Raw genomic sequence first — 21,632 nt, forward strand, 5'->3', positions numbered from 1 at the left:
TCGGTCTGTACGACACACCCCCTTTCAAAAGTCTTGAAAGAAATCAACATATGATCAAATATTATTTTATACACTTGATCCAACCATGTGAACCAAGTGAAAACTGCTTTTATGTATTTATTTATTTATTTATTTATATAAATGTATTTGTATTGGATCTTACTGAGATGTGTAACTTGAGACCAAACTAGAAAAAGTGCTCCTCGGAGCACAGGTCTCCGCCAGGTCAGGTAGGTTATTGTGGCCTCCTGGTGGCGCTATAATAGGCCAATGTGAAAAGGGTGCGATTTGTTCTTAGGCTTTTCACTGCAATCGGACACTGCATTCATGATTTGAGGCATTTTGTTCCAAAAATTTGTTTTGCTAAATTAGACCTGCTGGTGGCGCTATAACAGGCCAATGGTAAAAGGGTGGCATTTCTTCCTCAGCCTAATAGAGTTTGGACAAAATCTGAAGGAGTAGTATCAATAAATGTGTTTTGCACAAATCGGCCTCCTGGTGGCGCTATAACAGGCCAATCTGAAACATTTGGGCCAGAGGTTCTGACTTGGCATCCAGGGAGTGTGTGTGCACAGTTTCGCAGCGGCCGGGCCAACGGTGCCGGAGATGAGGTGGTAACGGACGGACAGGACACACGGACACACGGACACACGGAAAACAATTCAAGGTATTAAGAAGATACAAGCTTTGATCGACTGACTGACTGGACTGACTGATTGGATATTAAAGCGTTTGGAAGATACAACTCAATATGAATGGAAACAATATTTTTTGCACAAATCTTGATGCATTCATCAACAGTTTAATGTTATTAAACCAATGTGTGCCATATTACATACCACATATTTTTAACACATGCACTGAAGGCAACTTTGATACAAACTGTTAATTTGGAATAAATACAGTAATTAACAGTATTCTACTCTTAGTATATAACCATACTGATATCTGAACAACATGGATACTCATAGTTGTGTGATGTCAAGTGATAACCCTCTGCATTATTTGCCAACAGAAAGGCCAGTGCAAAAAAACATAACTTCAGCAAACTAGGAGGAGGAGGAGGAGGAGGAGGAGGAGAGGAAGCTAGCATGGGGGGAGAACAGAGAGGGGAACTTGCATGGAGGAAACACATTACAAGATGTCAGAAACCTAAAGATAGACCATTCCACAGAGAGCAGAGGAGATACAGAGTTCAGCCTGACACCCATCCATTCCATTCCCTACCTTTTCCCAGTGCACAGGACCAGTTCACCCAGAGACAGACAGACAGATAGTACATGTATAATGTATTATTGATCCCTGTGGGAAATTGCAGGTGGCGTAGCAGCAACAGCAGTAAGCATGAAACACAGGATACATACAGGCAAGAGTAGAGACAAGAATAAGCTAAAATAAAATGATAAATAACAGACCCTAGCCATCTTTACCATATTTCTTGTCCATGTGATATGGTCTGAGTTTATTCCATAAGTCTGCAGTGCTCTACGGAGTGCAAAACACACTTAGAGGACTGGTCCTGTTCATGCTGGTCCCTTTGTTTGAATTTATTTCATAGACTGATCAGCTGGTTGACACATTTTGGTTGCATGCTCTATAACTACTTTATATTTTGTATATCAAACTGGACAGATGAGGGCTGCTGACTGTCATTTAAATTCCAGGGTTTATTTGTGTCTGCCCCTGATCATAGGTTCTTCTCTTCAACACCTAAAAAAAAACAGAAAATTACTCAAGTGAAACCACAGACCAGGTTTTGATTCCCAGGGTGGTCAAGAGAGGAGCTGGTTATTTTGTGAGTACAAGTAAAGAAAAAAGACAAATAACCACACACAGCATATAGATCCTCCACCAAAACTGCCCTTTGTCAAGGTGCACATGACACGTTTGGCCGAATTGTTGTGTGCACTGCAGTGTTCTTGAGTCTATATACTATAGAGTTAAACCAAAGACTGGAGATATGTAGACCATAGTCTGGAGGAATAAGATTCTAGGGTAAGATAGACTGCTGGTATAAGGTTGTAGGGTTAGATCAGAGATTGGTGGTATAAGGTATAGGGTTAGCTCATAGACTGGTGGTATAAAGTTATAGGGTAAGTCCATAGACTGGAGGTATGAGGGCACAGCACCTTACCAGCCTTGTAAATGTTGCGCTCACCTGTTTCATCTCCACGGTGATGTCTGATAAAGAAAGAAGACATAGACCCTGTAATGAACTTGTACACAAAAATAGCTTATATAGTCACATGCAAATCTTTACCTGTAAATTGTGCTGGCTGAGAAAAAAATCAGGGTAAAAAGCATAGAAATCCACACATATTCTCACATGGTACGTTATGAACATGTACTAACACAAATGAACACACTGTTTAATGAACGAACCTGCCCAACAAGATGGAGGCAGAAGCAGGGATCCATCAACACAAACGCCATGGCACAGCTCGGCAAGCCAGGACATCTCTTCTGGGTTGTCAACAAAAACCTCCTCTGGTTCATCCACACATTGCTCCACTTCTGGTATGATAATCACAGATACAGAAAGACTGAATATTTCAAATATTATGCTTTTGTTTCTACAGTATATGCAATGAATGACGGTTGAATTGACACAATAATTAAAGGTACAGAGGTGCAATGACCAAAAACATATGAAAACATGAATTCTAATGCATTTAGTTTTGTGATAAGTATCCAATTTCTCCACAAGTCAGAACATAAAATGGCTTTTAAAGAGACCAAGTGCAGCTTTATTCGTCACATCACTATACTTTCAACATTTTATAGACGGACAATTTAACATGTTGAATGGACCCAAAGATCATTCAAATCACTGTCAGAACAAGGATGAAGAATTGAAAAGGACACCCAAATTGCAGCAAAATATTTGGCAACAATCTGTTGACCACCACATTCCACATTCACATCCGAGTGGTAACTGGGAAGTTTCTGACTTCCAAGTAAGAAAAATGTATATGAATGGTTTGTCCAATCATGCTGTGATGTCATGTAAACACAAGGAGAACACACAACGATCACAGCAAAACCTTTGATCAATCAATAACAGCATGCTTTTATGCTTTTAAGCAGACTCTCTAGTTTCTGTTTCTGCATTAAATACAGTGAGATACGGTCAATTTCTTATACTGTAGATGTAATGAAAGCAGCTGAACTATTGGGCATCCATTTTGTTCTGATCTAAACCACTTAATGTTCTGAGGTGGGAAGTTCCAAGTGAGAAACGTACCAGTTCCCACTTAGCATGAAAGCACCATAATTGATGGAGCACTTTGAACCTACAAAGTAAATAAGCCACACGCCCCTGGAATTCACCCCACCTCTGCCCTCTGTTCGACTGACCTATCAAATGCTCCTCCTCTTCTCTGCGACAGTCCCTTCTCATTGCTGTGGGTAAGGCCATCACATCACTATGATCAGACTTAGACATGGAGGATGCAAGACTCTCCTCTGTGATGCTACGTAGCTTCCGTTTCAGGTCTGCCTGGTCACAGATATAGGCCTCTCTGTAGGACTGAGCAGCTGGAGAGAGAGAGAGAGAGAGAGAGAGAGAGAGAGAGAGAGAGAGAGAGAGAGAGAGAGAGAGAGAGAGAGGGAGAAACAGACAGACAGACATCATTAACAAAGTATAGAATGTACTATTCACTGCCAATAAAGGATACTGAACTTAACTAAGGGAGATAATGACAGGTTATCCTCAGCCACATGCAAACACACACAAAGACAACAATGAAAAAGAATGCAACATTTAAAATAATTTTAAATTCAGTTACCAAATATAATTTGGTACCCAAACACCCCTGTATGAATGGACTTGAATGAGTAAAATAGCAGATCTGCGAGCTCACAACGAATCGCATCACTACGTGTTGAGAGCTTGTAGATTGGCTATTTTCAATATTTGTCTTACGATGAAGTATATATAGGGCCTAAGACCCTATGTAATTAACTCACCGTTTCTGTCTTCTAGGAGCTGTATGTGTCTGACGGTGTGTCTGGTGTTCATGTGGAAGCGGTGGCTGTCAGTCAGATGTCTCAGGATGTGTTTGGAGTGGAAGGCTGTGGAGGTGAAGTAGACCAGCTTGGGGAGACACAGAGAGCCTATGGCATGCACCTCAAACCTCCTGCCCTGGAGGAGAAGGAGGAGGAGAAGGAGGAGGAGAAGGAGGAGAGGAGGACGTTTTGGTTTCTGGAGTCAGTTCTCTGCCAGACTTCTTAATATGCCTCTTTTCAAATACAGAGGGTAACCCAGAATCTTCCAGAATCCGTGAAGTTCTGTGATGTTTTTTTTTGTGATCAGCTATTTGAATCATTTTAGAACATTTTTAAAGTATAAGTTCTAGGTTCTGGGTTCCGGAACACAGGGTTAGTACCACCTCTTGGGCAGGGCGGGGGCCTAAATTAGGCTCTGAGAAACTTATCTGAAACCAAGCAGTAGCGTATGGAAACAAATCCAGAACCTGTGAAATACATTTCATGGCACAGCACGGTTCACTTACAGTAGTTCTTATAGTTGAAAAGAGCCAAAATATTGAAAATGATAAGAATGAGCCTGGTTTAGTCCTTTCTTTAATTTGATGTGTGTGTCTGTGCATGTGCATGTGCATGCATGTGTTAGGCGGCATACCTGGAAGGTAATTTGGTCTATATCAGTCCAACAGAAATCATATAACCGAGATTGCTTTCCCTCCACCTCCTTCACACAGGTCAGGAAAGATATGGGAAAAAAAGGTGACATGTTTACATTAAACATGGCAATGGCTCATGTATCAGTCCCACACTTTATTAACAATGCAAAAGAACTCCCTTCAGCCGTACCACCCATAGCCAGTTCTCCATTAAAGACAGAGGTTCTTTACTCTGGAATACACACACATACACCAACTCCTCATCTTCACTCAGTAACTATAAACATAGACTGAGGGCCAGCCTGATGAATCAAGCCTCTCCACTTGCTTCTACCATATAACGTAGCTTTCTGCACACACACACACACACACACACACACACACACACACACACACACACACACACACACACACACACACACACACACACACACACACACACACACACACACACACACACACACACACACACACACACACACACACACACACACACACACATACACTGACACACATGTGCAGACACGTGCACACACACACACACACGCACACTCAATACACAGACACTTACACCCACACATTCAACTGCACACAAGGTATTTGTTGTTTGTCATGTCTTATGTTTGATTATTATGTTTAACTTGATTATTATGTTTAACTACTTGTTTATTATTTTTTAGGTGAGAACCCATTATAAGCCCTTTATGGGTTTCTTTTCTCACCTGCACTTATTTCTGTGTTGTTTTTAATAATGTTACCTTTGTAATGTTTTTTATTGTGCAAATAAATACATCAAAATCGAACTCTTACAGCACCCACCTGGTACACATGTATTCCTCTGGGCGCCAGTCCCAGAAGGATTGAGCTTTTCCTCTCTTTTTCCTCCTGTATGTGAATGACAGATTGAGACAATGAAAGCAAAATACAAAACATACACTACAATCTGCAGCTAATACATTATATAGTGGATGCAAAAGTCTGTACATACTGTACAGCAGTGGTTCTCAAACGTTTTCATGTCAAGGACCCCCAAAATGATATGTATTCGGCCGCGGACCCCCATCTCAAACATTTTTGTTACAGGGACCCCCAGAAGCCAAGATTTGAGTTACAAATGTTCAAACTAAACAAATATATATACAAAGATTTGCATAAACTTTCAGAATTTTTCAAAAATAGCAGATATACAAGCTCATAGCGCGGCACTCGGTGCCGCGCTATGAGCTTGTATATCTGCTATTTTTTAATAGCCAAGGAATAAAAGGTTAAAGTGGTTAAAAGTATTGTGACACATTTTGCTGGGGACCCCCTGGAACTCCCTCAAGGACCCCTGGGGGTCCCTGGACCCCACTTTGAGAACCAATGCTGTACAGCAGTCTTTTTTTCATCTTTGTATATAACTACTGTATGCTTTATTGCTAAATATTATGGTTTTAATTTTAAGCGATATACACACATTCATAAACAATTTAAAAATGGTGGGTTAACGTTATTTGGGCGCTTTCCCCCTAAATTGTTTTTTCAAACACAGGGTGAAGTGCAAAGATTTTATTATAGGCCTACATTTTATTCCAGCGACGGGCTGGAATAAAATGTGATGGGTAATATTAATAAGGCTTTTATTCCTGAGGTGGGGAAACATGTTTTCTGTGAAGGTCTGAACAACCGTAACAACGGTCACAAATTGTGTCCCTATCGAATCTCGTCTGTCTTCGTCACTTCCTGTTTCTTAATGCGATCTAATAATTATTGTTTTTTTTCCAATGTGTCACTTTAATGACGAAAGATCGTCTATTCTTTTTTAAATTAAAACAAAATAAATAAGTAATACACTCCAAAAATACAAATTGTTACGGTGATGTAATGTCATCATCATCACTAACAGTGGTGGGAAAAGTACTTTTTTACTCAAGTAAAAGTATCAATACTGCAATGAAGAAATATTCAGTGCAAGTAAAAGTCCGGTAATCAAAATGTACTTGCGTAAAAGTAAAAAAGTATTGGCATCAAAATACTTAAAGTACCAAACGGAAATTTTAAAAACTATTTATAAAAGTATATCAAAATATTTTTAAAATACATTTTAAATGCACACATGTTGTTAGCTTGTAAGCTTTTTAAATAAGGCTGAAGTGGTTAATGTATGTTTTGTAACAATACTCAAAATCTAAAAAGTAACTCAAGTTTTCAAATAATTGTAGTGGAGTAAAAAGTATAACATTTGCCTCTGAGATATAGTAGAGTAGAAGTAAAAGTATAGAAAATTGGAAATACTTAAAGTAAAAGTACCTAATTTTTTTACTTAATAACTTAACGTAAAAGTACTTGAGTAAAAGTACTTGAGTACTTGAGAAAAAAAGTACTCAAGAAATTGAGTAAAAGTACTTGAGTAAAAGTATTTGAGTACTTGTAAAAGTTCTTGAGTACTTGAGTACTTAAGTACAAGTACTTAATTACTTTCCACCGCTATCTACCTGGCGTTAACTAACCGTTGCACAAACTGCGCCTGCGCAGAAAGTTGTATACAAGACGTCAGAGGAATCGACGTCACAGGAATCGCTCGCTAGCGCAGGTCTCCAGATTTAAAGCCTCAGCACCGCGCCAAACCCTTCAGATGTGTTTGACACAGTCACAGTACAGGCAGACGCATCCCCTTGTTGCTCATCAGAACAACTAACGGACAACGATCTACAGCAAACCAGAGGAATTACAGCAGGATTCTACACTTGGTTTATCTTTCTAGATTTAGTTTAGGATTCTTTTAGGATTCTACACTTGTTTTTCTAGGTTTATCTATCTAGATTAGGCTTTCAGGATTCTTTTAGGAGTCTAGTTTGTCTTTTCAAGCTTTTTCATCAGGACTCCATCCTCCGTCATCTGACGTTCTTCATCCAGCTTTCAACAACCAACGTGAGTTTGACATTTGTTTAATATGCTCGGGGTTTAGGGGGAAATTACATTTTAATGCTATTTATGCTGTTTAAAATGCCTATTTGTTGACAAGTTTGATTGTAGAGTGAGTTAACGTCGTTTAGAAGCTGCCGTTGTCATCATCATATTGTCAAAAGAAGCTAGACGTTGAGTTGTGTTGATGTTAAAAAAAAAACTTTTCTTAACGTTTCTTGTCTAAAGAACAGCGTGTTTGTAGATCTGTTAGCTTGCTGTGTTACACCGTTGCTTGTCATCATATAGTCTAGGTTTTAGCCTTATTGATACAAGACTGTCATATATTATATTATAATATGACCGATGACCGTCTTGATCCGAGGCTAGCTAGGTTGAAATGAGTTCCATTTAAAATCTATAGCTTGAGTTAACATCTTTAGAAGCTGTTGTCATCATGCTTTAGAAGTAGCTTGTTATAGACGTTAGGTGCATGGTGGTGATAAAAAAAAACACACACACAAAAAAAACGTTACAACACGTTCTTTACAGATTAGGGGGAAATGACATTTTAATATGACGTCGGTCTTTAGGAACCCAAAAGAAGCTAGTTTGTAGTGTTGTTGATACAAAAAAAAAACACACACACAAAAAACCGTTACAACACGTTCTTTACAGATTAGGAGGAAATGTCATTTTAATATGACGTCAGTCTTTAGAAGCCCAAAAGAAGCTAGTTTAAAGTGTTGTTGATACAAAAAAAAAACAGATCTACAAGCTAACAACCTTATCATGGGCTTAGCTTGTAGATCTGTTCTTTTTTTTTTGCACAGACGTAGCAGTTCAAGATGGTTTCTCTCCACACGATGATATTTAATTCAGTGGTGGAAGAAACAGCTAGGCCTACTCAGATTTGATTGACTTTAGTAAAAGTAGTAATGCCACTATGTAGAAATATTCTGTTGCAACCAGTGGTGTAAAGTAACAAAGTACATTTACTCAAGCACATTTTGATTATTACAAAAGATATATTAACCACTTCATCAGCCCTATACATTTCGCCCATTTGAAAATAGCCGATCTACAAGCTCACAATAAATCGCTGTGCATTGTAAGCTTGTAGATCTGCAATTTTCAAAATATTTGAAAACTTAAAATGGGACATTCTGCATAATGAGTACTTTCTACTTTTGGTACTTTGAGTACATTTCGATACTAATACTTTTACTCAAGTAAATTTTGAATTCTGGACTTTTACTTACAAAGTACTTCTACATTGCAGTAATGATACTTTTACTTAAGTAAAAAATGTGAGTACCTTTTCCACCACTATTTTTTGTAATCTTGTTTGAACTACATGTTTATTGTTCCCCCTCTCTCTCATATCTATCTAGGACTATGCCGTCTTGTTGTGTTGACCAGTGTCCTGAGGACTCCATGGACCTGAAGAAGGATTTGAAGGATGTTGATGACAGGTAAATAAACTCTCCAGCTCTTTGGGGTTTTATCCTTTTGACCAGTGGTTCTCAAAGTGGGGTCTGGGGACCCCCAGGGGTCATTGAGGGAGTTCCAGCGGGACCTTGACAGATCTGTAACAAATGGTAACGTTTGTAACCGTAAATGGTAACGTAATGTACCGTACCCTTACGGGTCCATTTGGTTCCATTTGTACATACTCAGCGTTATCGTGGCCAAATCATGGTCACCAAACTGAGGCTCCTTGAAATGAAAAAAGTTTGACAACCACTGCTTTTGACAGATACTGTATGTACAAATAATATATGGTCATCTATATGCATTTTTGTTAATAAAAACATCAATATCAACAGCATGCAGCGGGTGATGGCGGTGCAGCAGCTTCGAGCCAAGTACGGCATTAACATCAAAAAGGGGTTCAACGGAACCAAACAAACGGCAAAGACACCATCTACCAACGCGGTGAGTCTATGGATAAACAAATCTTTCTAACATGCAGTGTCATTTACTTGAATGTGTCATTTTCTCACTGAGTCTTGTATGAGCATGTGACTAATAAAACCTCTTGAATCTTGAGAACTCCAAGCACACTCACTCATCCCATCCCAGATTAAAGATCACATGTTGGTGCTTGAGAGTCTTAAAAGGCACATTCAATCAACTTGATTTATCATATTTTGTCATTTGTCTTATGAAATCTAAAATGCTGTTTAATGTATTTTTCCTCAGGTGAACGTTTTTGGAGTACAGCTGGCGAGCCTACCCCAGTTTGAAACTGAACACGGTAGTGTACCAAGGTAAATTGAGACAGGTTGTTTAAAAAGCCACAAATAATGTCAGTTAATGTTTCTGTTCAAAAGTATTTTTTTGCTAATTTCATTTCATGTGTGTGCTTCCTCAGGTTTCTAGTCGATGCCTGTAAGATGCTTCTGCTTCACGTAGACACAGAGGGTCTGTTCAGGAAGGCAGGAGCCATTGTTCGTCTGAAAGCACTCACGGTTAGTCTAGTTGATTTTAGTATTAGTAGTAGATGTTCTTTTCGTATTGCTGTTTGTCCTGCGACCTTGACCCTGGGAGATGTCTAAATGACATGCTATCCAATCAGAGCTGGGCGATATGACTTTAAATCAATATCATGATTATTTCAAACTATAATTTTCTTAAACGGTGACATTTGCAGATCTACCAGCTCTGCTATTTTCACTATTTTTGCATCTCCTACAATTGTACAACGACATACTGTATAATATAGGGTTTGAGTGGTTAATCAGATAAATCGCTTTAGTCTGTTAGACTATTTCATGTTGATTAAAAAACGAATCATAAAAACTGGCCAGATTAATTCTGTTACCGTTCTAAATATCGGTTTCGATGAATTGCCCAGCCCTATATCCAATGCACATATGTGTATAAATGAAGTCTAACACAATGTTTCATTGTTTATTCAGGCCAAGCTGGATGCAGGTGAGCAGTGTGTGTCCACGGCTGTTCCCTGTGACGTGGCCAGCCTGGTGAAGCAATTCTTCAGAGAGCTGCCAGAACCCATTCTGCCCACAGAGCTGCATGACGCGTTTCTGAAAGCCCAGCAGCTGAACGACGAGGAGGAACGCACCGCCGCCACATTGCTGCTGTCCTGCGCTCTGCCTCACAGAAACCGCTGCGTACTGCGCTACTTTTTCGACTTCCTCCAGAAGGTGTCCCAGAGGTAATATTAGACTGATGAAAGAGTGTTCACCAGCTTTTTTAATTAATGAATTATTTTACATGGCTTAATCTTATATTAAAAGAATATTAAACTCGTGAAAAATATGTCCACACATCCCAGCTCCATAATATGCAATTTATTTGCTAATGTTTCATCCGTCTGATCTTCAAGAACAGACTGTTTTCTGATCTTGAAGAAGGAGGGCAGACAACCAAAACAACCAAATAAACATGAATTTATATGGAACTGGACTCATTCTTACATGACTTGTATAGACCATATACATCCCGTACTGTTAACATTGCCCTCACACCTGGTCTGACCCAATTGTCACTGTTGCCATTATGCATATATTTACCTTTATATATCTTACTATTCTTTCAGATTTTGCTTATATTTTCTTCTATGTGAGATCAATGCACCCAATGAATCAAATTCCCAATGAATGGATTCCAATTCTAATTGTACTCTGTGATTGTTGTTTGTGCCTACCCTAGGAGAGCAGAGAATAAGATGGACAGCAGCAACCTGTCCGTCGTCTTCACGCCTAACTTCTTTCAATCTGGAGAGGGAACTGCCAAGATGAACGCCGGCACAGAAAAACGCCTTAAGTTGCAGAGAGCAGTCATCCACTGCTTCATTGACAACGCTCAGGACTTTGGTACGCCTCTAGACGTCACAGTTAATTTCTAATCTATGCCATTAATTTGGACAACAACCACTTACACCCTATATACTCCCCCCTGTCGATCAACTAATCAATGACTTTTGTGTTTTGTGATAGGTGCGTTACCACAGTTCGTCATGGAGAACGTTCCATCCATGTTGGCCAGTGAGGCCAGCACTCTGTCACCTCCTCAAGATGGACCCAAGGAATGCTTGGGGATGAAGAGGAAACGTAGGCGCAGCTTTGGAGGTATGATTACTTATTAATATGACAGAGAATGAAATGTAATTGTATTAAATGCAGATGTAACTATCTTTAAATGGTTTCAGTCAAGATATTATAAATGGTTTTGTTTGTTTCACATTTCAGATGTGGTTAGTGGTGGTCTGATCTTCAAACTCATCAGAACACAGACATATAGTCCCCAGTCAGCCACAGACGTTGTATTACTGAGCTACAGGCATGCAGTGGTCAACAGGTATGTATTTATTTTCATAGTATTATATATGTTGTATATTATAAAGCTTTCCTTTCTTGTGTTTCAACATGATCCTGACTTCCATGATTGGGAAAGTTATCATACACTAAACGTCTTTTATTTTTTATAAATTAACCGTACACGTAATCTGATTCATTGCATTAATTTGACTAATCTCATCAAATTTTTCAGCGTGGGAGAAAAGCAACCAGCTTTTCCAGACTCCAAAGTCAACCAGACAGAAGCACCTCGCAGGTCTCTACGCTCACGAGTTGGCCTGGGGACAAGAGGCAAATATGTTGTAAGTGTTGTTGCCTGAAAAACATTTACATTTCAGATAAACTAATGACCAAATTGATTCAAATCAATGCCATATTTTGTTACATTTTATTAATCAAACATTAATCCTATATCTATCGTCTCTGTCAGATGGAAACCACATGTGTCCAAAACTGTTACTTTTCAGGATTCAAATTCAAAAATAACAACACGTTTCGAGCTTGTAGATCTGCTATTTAAAAAAAAAAAATCCTAAAAAGTAACAGTTTTGGACATATGACATACAGTACTGTATTTGCACCCAACAGAGACGTTTCATTAGTGGGACTTAGTGGGATTTTTAAAAAAAATACTGTGTCAATCCTAATTTTGTATGATTTACAATGTTTTAACATTCAAACTGAAAGAATATAATACATTTAACACCAGAAGGACGTCTTGAACTGAACTTTACTACTTCGGTTGCATGAGCTGTTAGGGGTTTATTTTTGGCATTTTTATCCTTTATTTAGATAGGAAAGTGTGAGGAGACACCAGAGCTGCCTGTAGGACAGGGAGAGGAGAGACCTGGATGGAAGAAGAGACTTGCAAGGTGTATCCTTGTGATTCGCAAGACATGGAGCTGCTGTCGGAGCCACCAGGTACCCTTTGGGGACATTTTATTTTGCATCATACTGCTGTGTTGTGTAAAATTGTTTATGAGCAACAAGCCCAATAATCCTGTTTCTTCTGAGTGAACTTGATCATCCTCTCAAGAACTGAAACAGAATTAACATGATATTGCACTTGTTTAACATCTGTAGAGGCCCTTTTTAAGAACACGACTAACTAAAATGTTATCTCTCAATCTACTCAGGAGAGCACCAGCAGTTTCCGCACCACCGAAGACTAAGACTTCAGCCCGGCTTTCCTGCGCAAGGGAAAAGAGTCCAAGAGTGAGTATCCATAAAGAACGGCTTTGATGGAATTATAGCAGTGGTTCTCAAACTTTTAATGTCAAGGATCCTCACATGAAATTATCTTGACCGTGTGAATCAAGATCATTTCCACATTCACTCCAGTGTCAACAAAGGGCTGCAACTATCAATTATTTTCTTAAAGATCACTTTATTTTTTTCATTAATTACAGTAGTTTAATTAACTGTTGCAACCCTACATCAAAGTCCTATTGTGGGATCCTTTGTTTTTAACTGACCTGAAATGTGTTTTCTCTTCCCTCTAGAACAAAGAGGTGGCAAGCTGGAGAGCAGAGCAGTCAGCAGACCTGGGGTGGAGGAAGAGTGAGCGAAGCCTGCAGGAGCTGGACATGTTGCTGGAGCAGCTGACCTCCCTCAGCCTGGTGCCTCGACGTCAGGCGCACAGGTGCGGTATCAAGACAAAAGATCGGCGACAAGGAGTGTGCGAAAAAGACAGCTGCAGGCTCCGATCATCACGAGACAATATCAGTGCCTCCATGTTGATCTCATGCTGCTCCTTGGGCAGGACAAGAGAGCCACCTAACAGCAGCAGTACACCACCACAGTCTTGGTTGGTTCCGGCCTAGACGAGACTTTAAAGTGCCAATCCGGGCAAAAAGGCAGGTGATTGCCCTGTTTACGGACACTTGACAATTGTAGGAACCTCCAGACTGACACGTCGGTCTGGAAAACATTTTTTCATCAATGCTGGTGTCACAGGAGAGATCTGGGCATTACCTTTATCAATATTTCTGGAGGTTCGGGATCATCCTGGGGCTCAGAAGATGGTTTTGGAGATTTAAATGCTACACGCAAGATTAATACTTGATTATACTTATTCATTTAATTATCTTTATTTACTTTATACATTGTCTGCAAGTTAGACAGCCAGTCTAGGGCATGGTCATTTTTTAACCACTGCAACATTGGAACTAAGACATTAGTTCCAATGTTCCCAGTTAGAGGTTATACTAGTGTCAGCACCACTACAGCTACAGGTATTTGATGTATGGATGGACTGAACTGTTGATGCAGGTACAACTTTGTTTAACCACTGCTATTGTTTTTGATGCAGATGGAACAAGGCCAAAATGTTTGTGTATCTAGTGCACTGGTTTTCAACCCTTTTCATATCAAGGTCCATTATTTATAGGGCATTTGAGCCACAGACCAGCATTTGATGAGATTTTTCTTTTCAATAATCGTTTCAATACATTTTCTCTCTCCAAATGTCAATCATACATTTTTGAATCGTCTAATTTTCAATTCTCAATTATTTGTTTCAAATGTAGGTATGAATCAGTCAATTTGTAATCAATTCTTTATGTATAGTGTATATCAGCTTTGTTTCAAATGTACAGTATGAATCAGTCAATTTGTAATCAATTATTTATGTATAGTGTATATCAGCTTTGTTTCAAATGTACAGTATGAATCAGTCAATTTGTAATCAATTCTTTATGTATAGTGTATATCAGCTTTGTTTCAAATGTACAGTATGAATCAGTCAATTTGTAATCAATTCTTTATGTATAGTGTATACCAGCTTTGTTTCAAATGTACAGTATGAATCAGTCAATTTGTAATCAAATCTTTATGTATAGTGTATATCAGCATGTACTGTATATAGTTTAACGTTATATATTGTTCTTTCATTAAATTTCTTAAATTCTTTCAAATGTTGGAGTCGTAGTGAATTTATTCATAATGTAAGGTAAATAGCACATTTTCCCTGTGCTGTTATGTTAGAAGTAGTGCAATTATTAACTAGGGTCCAAGAAAATTGACACAGTGACCAATGTGCCCAATGATCGAAATGAAATGGTATAATGTAGTAAGTATAATCATAGCTGAATGGGGACATTATTTTTGCTAAACATCATGAACCCTGGTGTCCTTATTCTGGCAATGTCATAATAGGCGAACTACTGTGAAATACTGCAACGCGCTGTGAGCTTGTAGATCAGCTGTTTTCTGCGAAGAGATTTGGTTGGAGAGATAAGAAATGAGGTACAGACCCCTGGGGGACCTCTGTCAACAAAGTACATAGGATTTAAGGGTAGGAAAGACCACTTTGGTAGAGGTTTGGGTTGTGTAGTTACCTTGCCATGATGTAACTCCAAAGGTGGGCAAGAAATCAAAAATAATTGCTCCATTGATTAGAAATTGATAATTCAAAATTATGCTCCTCATTGACTTACATTGTACGGTAAAACAGCTCTCAAAGTCACTCTTTTAGCACATAAACGAACGCAAACATAGCTGATTCAGACAATATAGAACATCACCAAACCCAGTACTGTTTGTTTTTTTAATAAAAATGTCAACTTCCTGTTGATTTTACTATTTGGAGATCTGGATCCGGATCCGCGGATCCAGTCCAGGTTTTCTACTTATTAAAAATGGCAAAATCTACAGGAAGTTGACATTTTTATTTTTAAAAAAAACAGTGAAAAAAATTGAGCCTCCTGAGTATGTTGCAATGATGATAAGAGTGAGGCTTCCTGTCAAACACTTTGAGCGCACTTTTGTAGAGCTTTTCAATGGGTTTTAGAATCGTCACGCCTGTGCAAGACCAGTTTGTAAAACAGTATTCAATGTGTGATAGGATCATACAGTGAAGATACGATCTGGCAGCTCCAACTGTCAGGAAGGGTCTAATTTGTAAAAAATGTTGAAGGTTGAATTTAATCGTATTTGTGACTTTCTTCACATGTTTTTTAAAAGTTAGGGTTGAGTCTAATATGACTCCGAGGTACTTGAACTCTGGGACAAGTTCAAGTTCCTCCCCACCCAGAAACACATTTGAGGACTCCAACACAACTGGTCTTTTGGAGAAGGCCATGCAGACTGTCTTTTTGGCATTCAAGAGCAGACATGAATCTATAAGCCAGTCTTGAATGCTTGTCAGAGCTGAGATTAAGATTATTGACACCTCTGCATAGCTTTTACCATGGGCAAGTACAACGGCATCATCTGCAATTCTGCATACATCTGGACATGTAGATTATTACATACTTCAGGTAGGTCATTTATGTACAGTGAGAACAGAATTGGACCTAGTATTGAGCCCTGGGGGACACCGACCGAACAGGTGTGGTAGGGGGATTTAACACTGTTTACACTTACACACTGTTTTCTGGTGTATAGCTTCTGGAGAAAAATTAAAATGTGTTAATTTGGACAGGAGGACCCGGTGACAGACGGTGTCGAACGCCTTCTTGAAGTCCAGGAACACCGCCATTGCACAGGGAGCTCTGTTCAAAGCACACTTCAATTTTTCTATGAATAGGCAGTTTGCTGATTTAGTGGAGTGAAAGGCCCGAAACCCAAACTGCATGGGATGCAGTGGGGTGTGACCCTTGTCTAGATGTTTGATGATAGATTTGACAATCCACTTTTCAGCCACCTTTGATATAACTGGTAGGATGCTTATGGGTCTATAGTTTGATATTTCAGTTTTAGCGCCAGATTTGTAGATTGGCGTTATTACAGCAACTTTCCATTGAGGAGGAACAGTGCGTTGTCTGATGGACAGATTTACCAGATGTGTGATCGGTGCCACCAGAGAATCTGCATTTGTTTTAAAAAAGTTTGTATCGAGCATCCTTGACTTTGGATGCTTTCAGTGATTTGATGATGTTTGCCACCTCAGTTTCCGTAATTTCCTCCAGATTAAAGATGGGGAGGTCTTTTTGGACAGGGCGGGGTACAAACTTTGAGGGATTAAACAATTAAACAACTCTTCCTCAGGCAACAGAGAATATCAATGCAGGACGTGATCAGACTGTGTCAGCAAGAACAGACTGTGGACAACTACTGTACATAGAAAGGGATGTTATAGTAGGGTTGCATTGCACAAACCCCTCTCATTATAAAGACAAATGCGTGTTCAGGGGTGCAACCATCATAGGTACTTATACAAAGATGTTGGATTTGGCCAGATCAGCCATATTCTCCACAAGGTGTGTGGCACACACCAAGAGAACGGCACAGGCCTGATTGCTTTGCCCAAACAGTGAGGGGGCCAGTGCTGTCGGGGCATTTTCCTGGCATGGTTTGAGACGGATACAGTCTTGCATGGTTTGGGTCCACTTCAGTTGAGGCTGACAAGATGAAAGAACTTATTCTCCACCAGAGGGAGTCCTTTGATCATTTAATCCAGGACTGAGGGGGGCATAATTCCACTGGCCGCTCTCTGACTCTTTAGCACCACGGAGAGCTCCAATTCCCAGTTAGAGGTTATACTAGTGTCAGCACCACTACAGGCTAGCTACAGGCAGGGCAGGAATTTCAGGGAGGCCACGAAGGCCATGGCCGTCGTTGCCCCTCAGTTTGGCCTTGTGCCCCTCAAAAAAATGGCATGCCCTGAGGCCTCAGTGGCCTTAATGCCCCAGCTGACTGTACCACGTTCTCCTCTGTCTCTTTCTTGTCAATATGTAGACACCAGTGTCTCTTTCTTGTCACGTAGACACCAGTGTCTTTTGTTGAGATTCTGAATTCTTAACTCCCCTGAGTCCCCATCTTTAAACCAATCCAGTGACTTTGATTGGTGCAGGGCTGAGAATGGATCAGATTGTAAATACCATCATTTATTTATTTCACTGCAGATAGTCCCTTTCCATATCAAGGTCCATTATTTATAGGGCATTTGAGCCACAGACCAGCATTTGATGAGATTTAGACTCTCAGACCCAAAACTTAGAATATTTTGCTGTTGTTGGATAAGATTTTGTCCTCAATTCCATGCTGTATTGATGTTGGCACCAATAGGAGAGATAACAGGCAAACGTTGATCAACATAACAATTCTTCTACATTCTCTAATTGTGTAGACTTCTTATTAAGTAATGCAGATGTTTAACAATAATTTAACTCTTGAGAGCGTAGAATGAAAAAGATCTATAAGGGTCCATTTGGTTACCAACTCTCCATCATTTAGCTGAGGACCACCTGGAATCCCCTCAAAGACCACTAGCGGTCCCCGGACCACTGGTTGAAAACCACTGCTCTAGTGGACTGACAATAACATTGGTGTACAGCATGTCTTGCGTATAAATAAACAGTCCGGCATGCCTGCATTATAGCACACCTAATCAAGCCCTCATAGGAACATGTCATTAAATCACTCTTTGATTATTTTTATTCTATGTCTATTGTTATATTTCCTGTGATCATACAGTAGAGGGCAAACTAACTCCTTGTAAATGACAGTGTGATAGTTATTCCTCACCTGTCTCATTTTGTAGAAGGTGACTGGTCCGTCCTGCAGGCTGGTGGCATATTTGATAAACCGTAGGATGGCTTGTCCCGGGGACAGACCTCTCAGCTCTCTGTGCAGCGCTGGGCTGTGTCGGAGGACAAAGTCACGGCCGCGACGCTTGACCAACTGGAGACGCACAAAAAAAAAACACACGCGCTTGTCATATTACTGAGTGATTCATCTGAGTGATAAACTATGTGATGGACTAGAACAAATCTAAGATCTAAACAAATCATTTTAATCCAATTTAGTTCTCCTATAGAGATATATAAAATAAAGTATTTTTCAAAACCATTAAGATTGTGTGCAGGTCCTTTAAAGCTACTATCCAGGCTTACTTTAATTAATAAAATATTATTTTAACCAATCTGTATGGTAGAGTACATTAAAACAATATAACTGCTAGCACATTTGTAACCTTAATGTCTGACTGTACCTCGTGCTGTTGACATTTCTGACTAATAAAGTTATTCAATCAATCAATCAAAACCTTTCTCCGTCAGGAGAAGGAGACAACGCACATAAAACTTACAGATTGTAGATTTACATTTTAAATGACACACAGAGACACACACCCAAGGGGGGAAGTAATCTTCAGGAAGAAAGTATTGTCTATATTTCTGGCTCCCCTCTTTCCCTTCTCCTCCTCCTCCTCCTTGTCTCTCCTCCTCTTCCTCTCCCCTCTCCTCCTCTCCTATCTGTCTCTGCTCCAGGTCTCCCAGGTCTGCTTGCAGAGCAGCGGCTGCCAACTGGAAGAACAGCGCCTCTTGGTGGTGACCCCGGGAACGAAGCACTTTCTGTCTCATCTCTGTGTAATAGAGCTGATGTTCCCTGCTGCTCCTGCAACAATAAAATGGCATTTGTACTCAAGTAAAAGTATCTATACTGCAATATAGAAGTACTCTGTTACAAGTAAAAGTCTGGAATTCAAAATGTACTTGAATAAAAAAGTACAAAAGTATTGCCATCAAAATGTACTTAAAGTGCCAAAAGTAAAAGTACTCATTATGCAGAATGTCCCATTTCAAGTTATCAAATGTGTAAACATCTTTTGAAAATAGCAGATCTACAAGCTCACAATGCGTCGCATTGCGACGCATTGTGAGCTTGTAGATCTTCTATTTTCAAATGGCCGAAATGTGTATAGGGCTAAAGTGGTTAATGTATATTTTGTAATAATAATCAAAATCTACAAAGTAACTAGTAACTAAAGTTTTCAAATAATTGTAGTGGAGTAAAAGTTCAATATTTGCCGCTGAGATGTAGTGGAGTATAAGTAAAAGTACTGGAAATTGGAAATACCTCAAAATTGCACTTAAGTACAGTACTTAAGTAAATGTAATTGGTTACTTTCCACCACTGTTTATATTAGTATAGCTTTCTACACATTTGGAGAAATGTCTTTAAGAGAAAAAACAAGAAAAACTCACGAAATGAGTCGCTCGCTCTCTACAAAGTACTGCACCCTCAGAAACAAGACAAAGGTTCCCTGGAAATATTAAACATAACAAGAACCAGATATCAAAACTCTATTTCATTACTCATTTGAGAGAGAATTATAGTAGTGTATTAGAAACTATTCATATAGCCTACTTTATAACTTTGTATGATATAGATGTATTAACATAACTGACAGTAACATTGAGCACTAAGTTAATGTTAACGAGTAAACCTTGAGAGACTAAAGATGCAAAGCTTCAGTTCAATAATCAGCATTAAGGGGTTTAGTCCTGACTCACTGTGAAAGATCCTCTCTTCCATTCGTTGCCAAAATACTTCCTCAGCTTTTGTTCCAAATCAATAAACAGATATTCGTCATCTGTGCAGACAACAGATAGGTAAACAAACAAATGGGGTGAGCAAAACAGCTGTACTATCATGGATGAAACGTTTCCTCCGTTAACTTACTGTCAGAGATGACCAATGTTAAATTAATGAAGCCTTAATTTATACTCTGTATAACTAAGGGTTTATTTACTTACTTATGGCTAGTGAGTGGATTCATTAACATGCATGTGTGTGTGTGCACACGTGCGTGCGTGTTTGCGTGTGTTGTGTTGTGTGCCTGCTTGCGTGTGTGTGTGTGCGTTTGTAGACACATTTTATTTGTCTATTTTGTATTCATAGGCTGAGGAGAAAATCACATTAAAAAGGGTAAATGTAGGTGAATGTACTTCTCAGGCATAGGCTATTGTTGTTATCACTGTAAACGTTTCCTCCCATGTGAAAACATCTCAACACTGCAGTAATAGCTTCTCCCCAGTTCTGCATTCCACACTAAATGAATTCAAAACATGTACTACCAATCCCCCCACACACAGAGAAAGGCACAGGCACACACTCCTCTGTAGGCCTCTAAAATAATATGAATTATATTTGTATTGATTCTATTGTCATGTGAAGCATGTAGTAAAAGAGCTATATATTGTGTAAATAATAATCATTTGACATAAACCCACCTCTGAGAAGAGCCAGACCAAACAGATGGAGATCTTCAATGCCAAGCAGCTCTGACACACGACTCAATGTCTCCTGACCCGTAGCTTTCACCTACACACACACACACACACACACACACACACACACACACACACACACACACACACACACACACACACACACACACACACACACACACACACACACACACACAGGTGGGAGGAAATACAATTAGTTGCTGTACTTGGGTAACAGTTTTAAGGATCTGTAGGCTACTTTACTTGAGAATGTATTTCCCTTAAATCTGTTGACTTGCACTTACTGTACATAGAGATTAGAATACACATAATTCTAACAAACAATCATTGCAAATCATTGCTACAGAACAAACGCTCTGTAGCAATGATTACTATCAGAATATAGTACTTTAACCTTTTTAACAACCCCCCCCCCCCAACAAAAAAAATCATTACCCTACTTACCCTACCTTTAATAAAAATTTGACATGATCCTAGCTTAATTTGTATTATATTAAGCAGGTGAAACTCTCCTACCTTGACAGTGAGGTCCAGTTGCTCCTTGTTGAATAGCAAGATGCACAGCCGTCGCTCCCGTCTTCTCCTCTTCATCATGTAAAACTCACAGAAGTCACGGCCACTTCTTTCTGGGTACTTTGTATCTTATTTATACTTACTGTACGTTTCTACCTGCTCATTCCTTTCTTATTGTTCACTAGTGAGGCTTAAATGTGTCTCTTTACTCCTGTCCTGTGTTTGGTGCTGCAGTGCTGTTATGATGACTGGATCCATCCATCCATCCATCTAACAGCACTCTCCTCCCCTCT

The 21,632-nt window shown here is 39.4% G+C and overlaps 1 protein-coding gene across 1 annotated transcript; it reads right to left on the bottom strand.

Annotated features, from left to right (window-relative positions):
• Positions 1–1,049: 1,049 nt before the first annotated feature.
• LOC308104962 (FERM domain-containing protein 6-like) lies at positions 1,050–21,417 on the bottom strand (the record flags this gene model as incomplete). The annotated part of the gene is made up of 10 exons (XM_080455600.1): positions 1,050–1,115; positions 2,159–2,181; positions 2,383–2,514; positions 3,358–3,537; positions 3,970–4,144; positions 4,643–4,711; positions 18,320–18,475; positions 18,925–19,189; positions 19,780–19,838; positions 21,343–21,417. The coding sequence occupies 10 exons, from the start codon at positions 21,415–21,417 to the stop codon at positions 1,050–1,052; spliced, it is 1,200 nt and encodes a 399-aa protein (XP_080311726.1).
• Between the last annotated feature and the right edge of the window lie 215 nt (positions 21,418–21,632).

This window comes from Gymnoscopelus braueri, assembly GCF_963280865.1.
Source record: "Gymnoscopelus braueri genome assembly, chromosome: 17".
NCBI lineage: Eukaryota > Metazoa > Chordata > Actinopteri > Myctophiformes > Myctophidae > Gymnoscopelus > Gymnoscopelus braueri.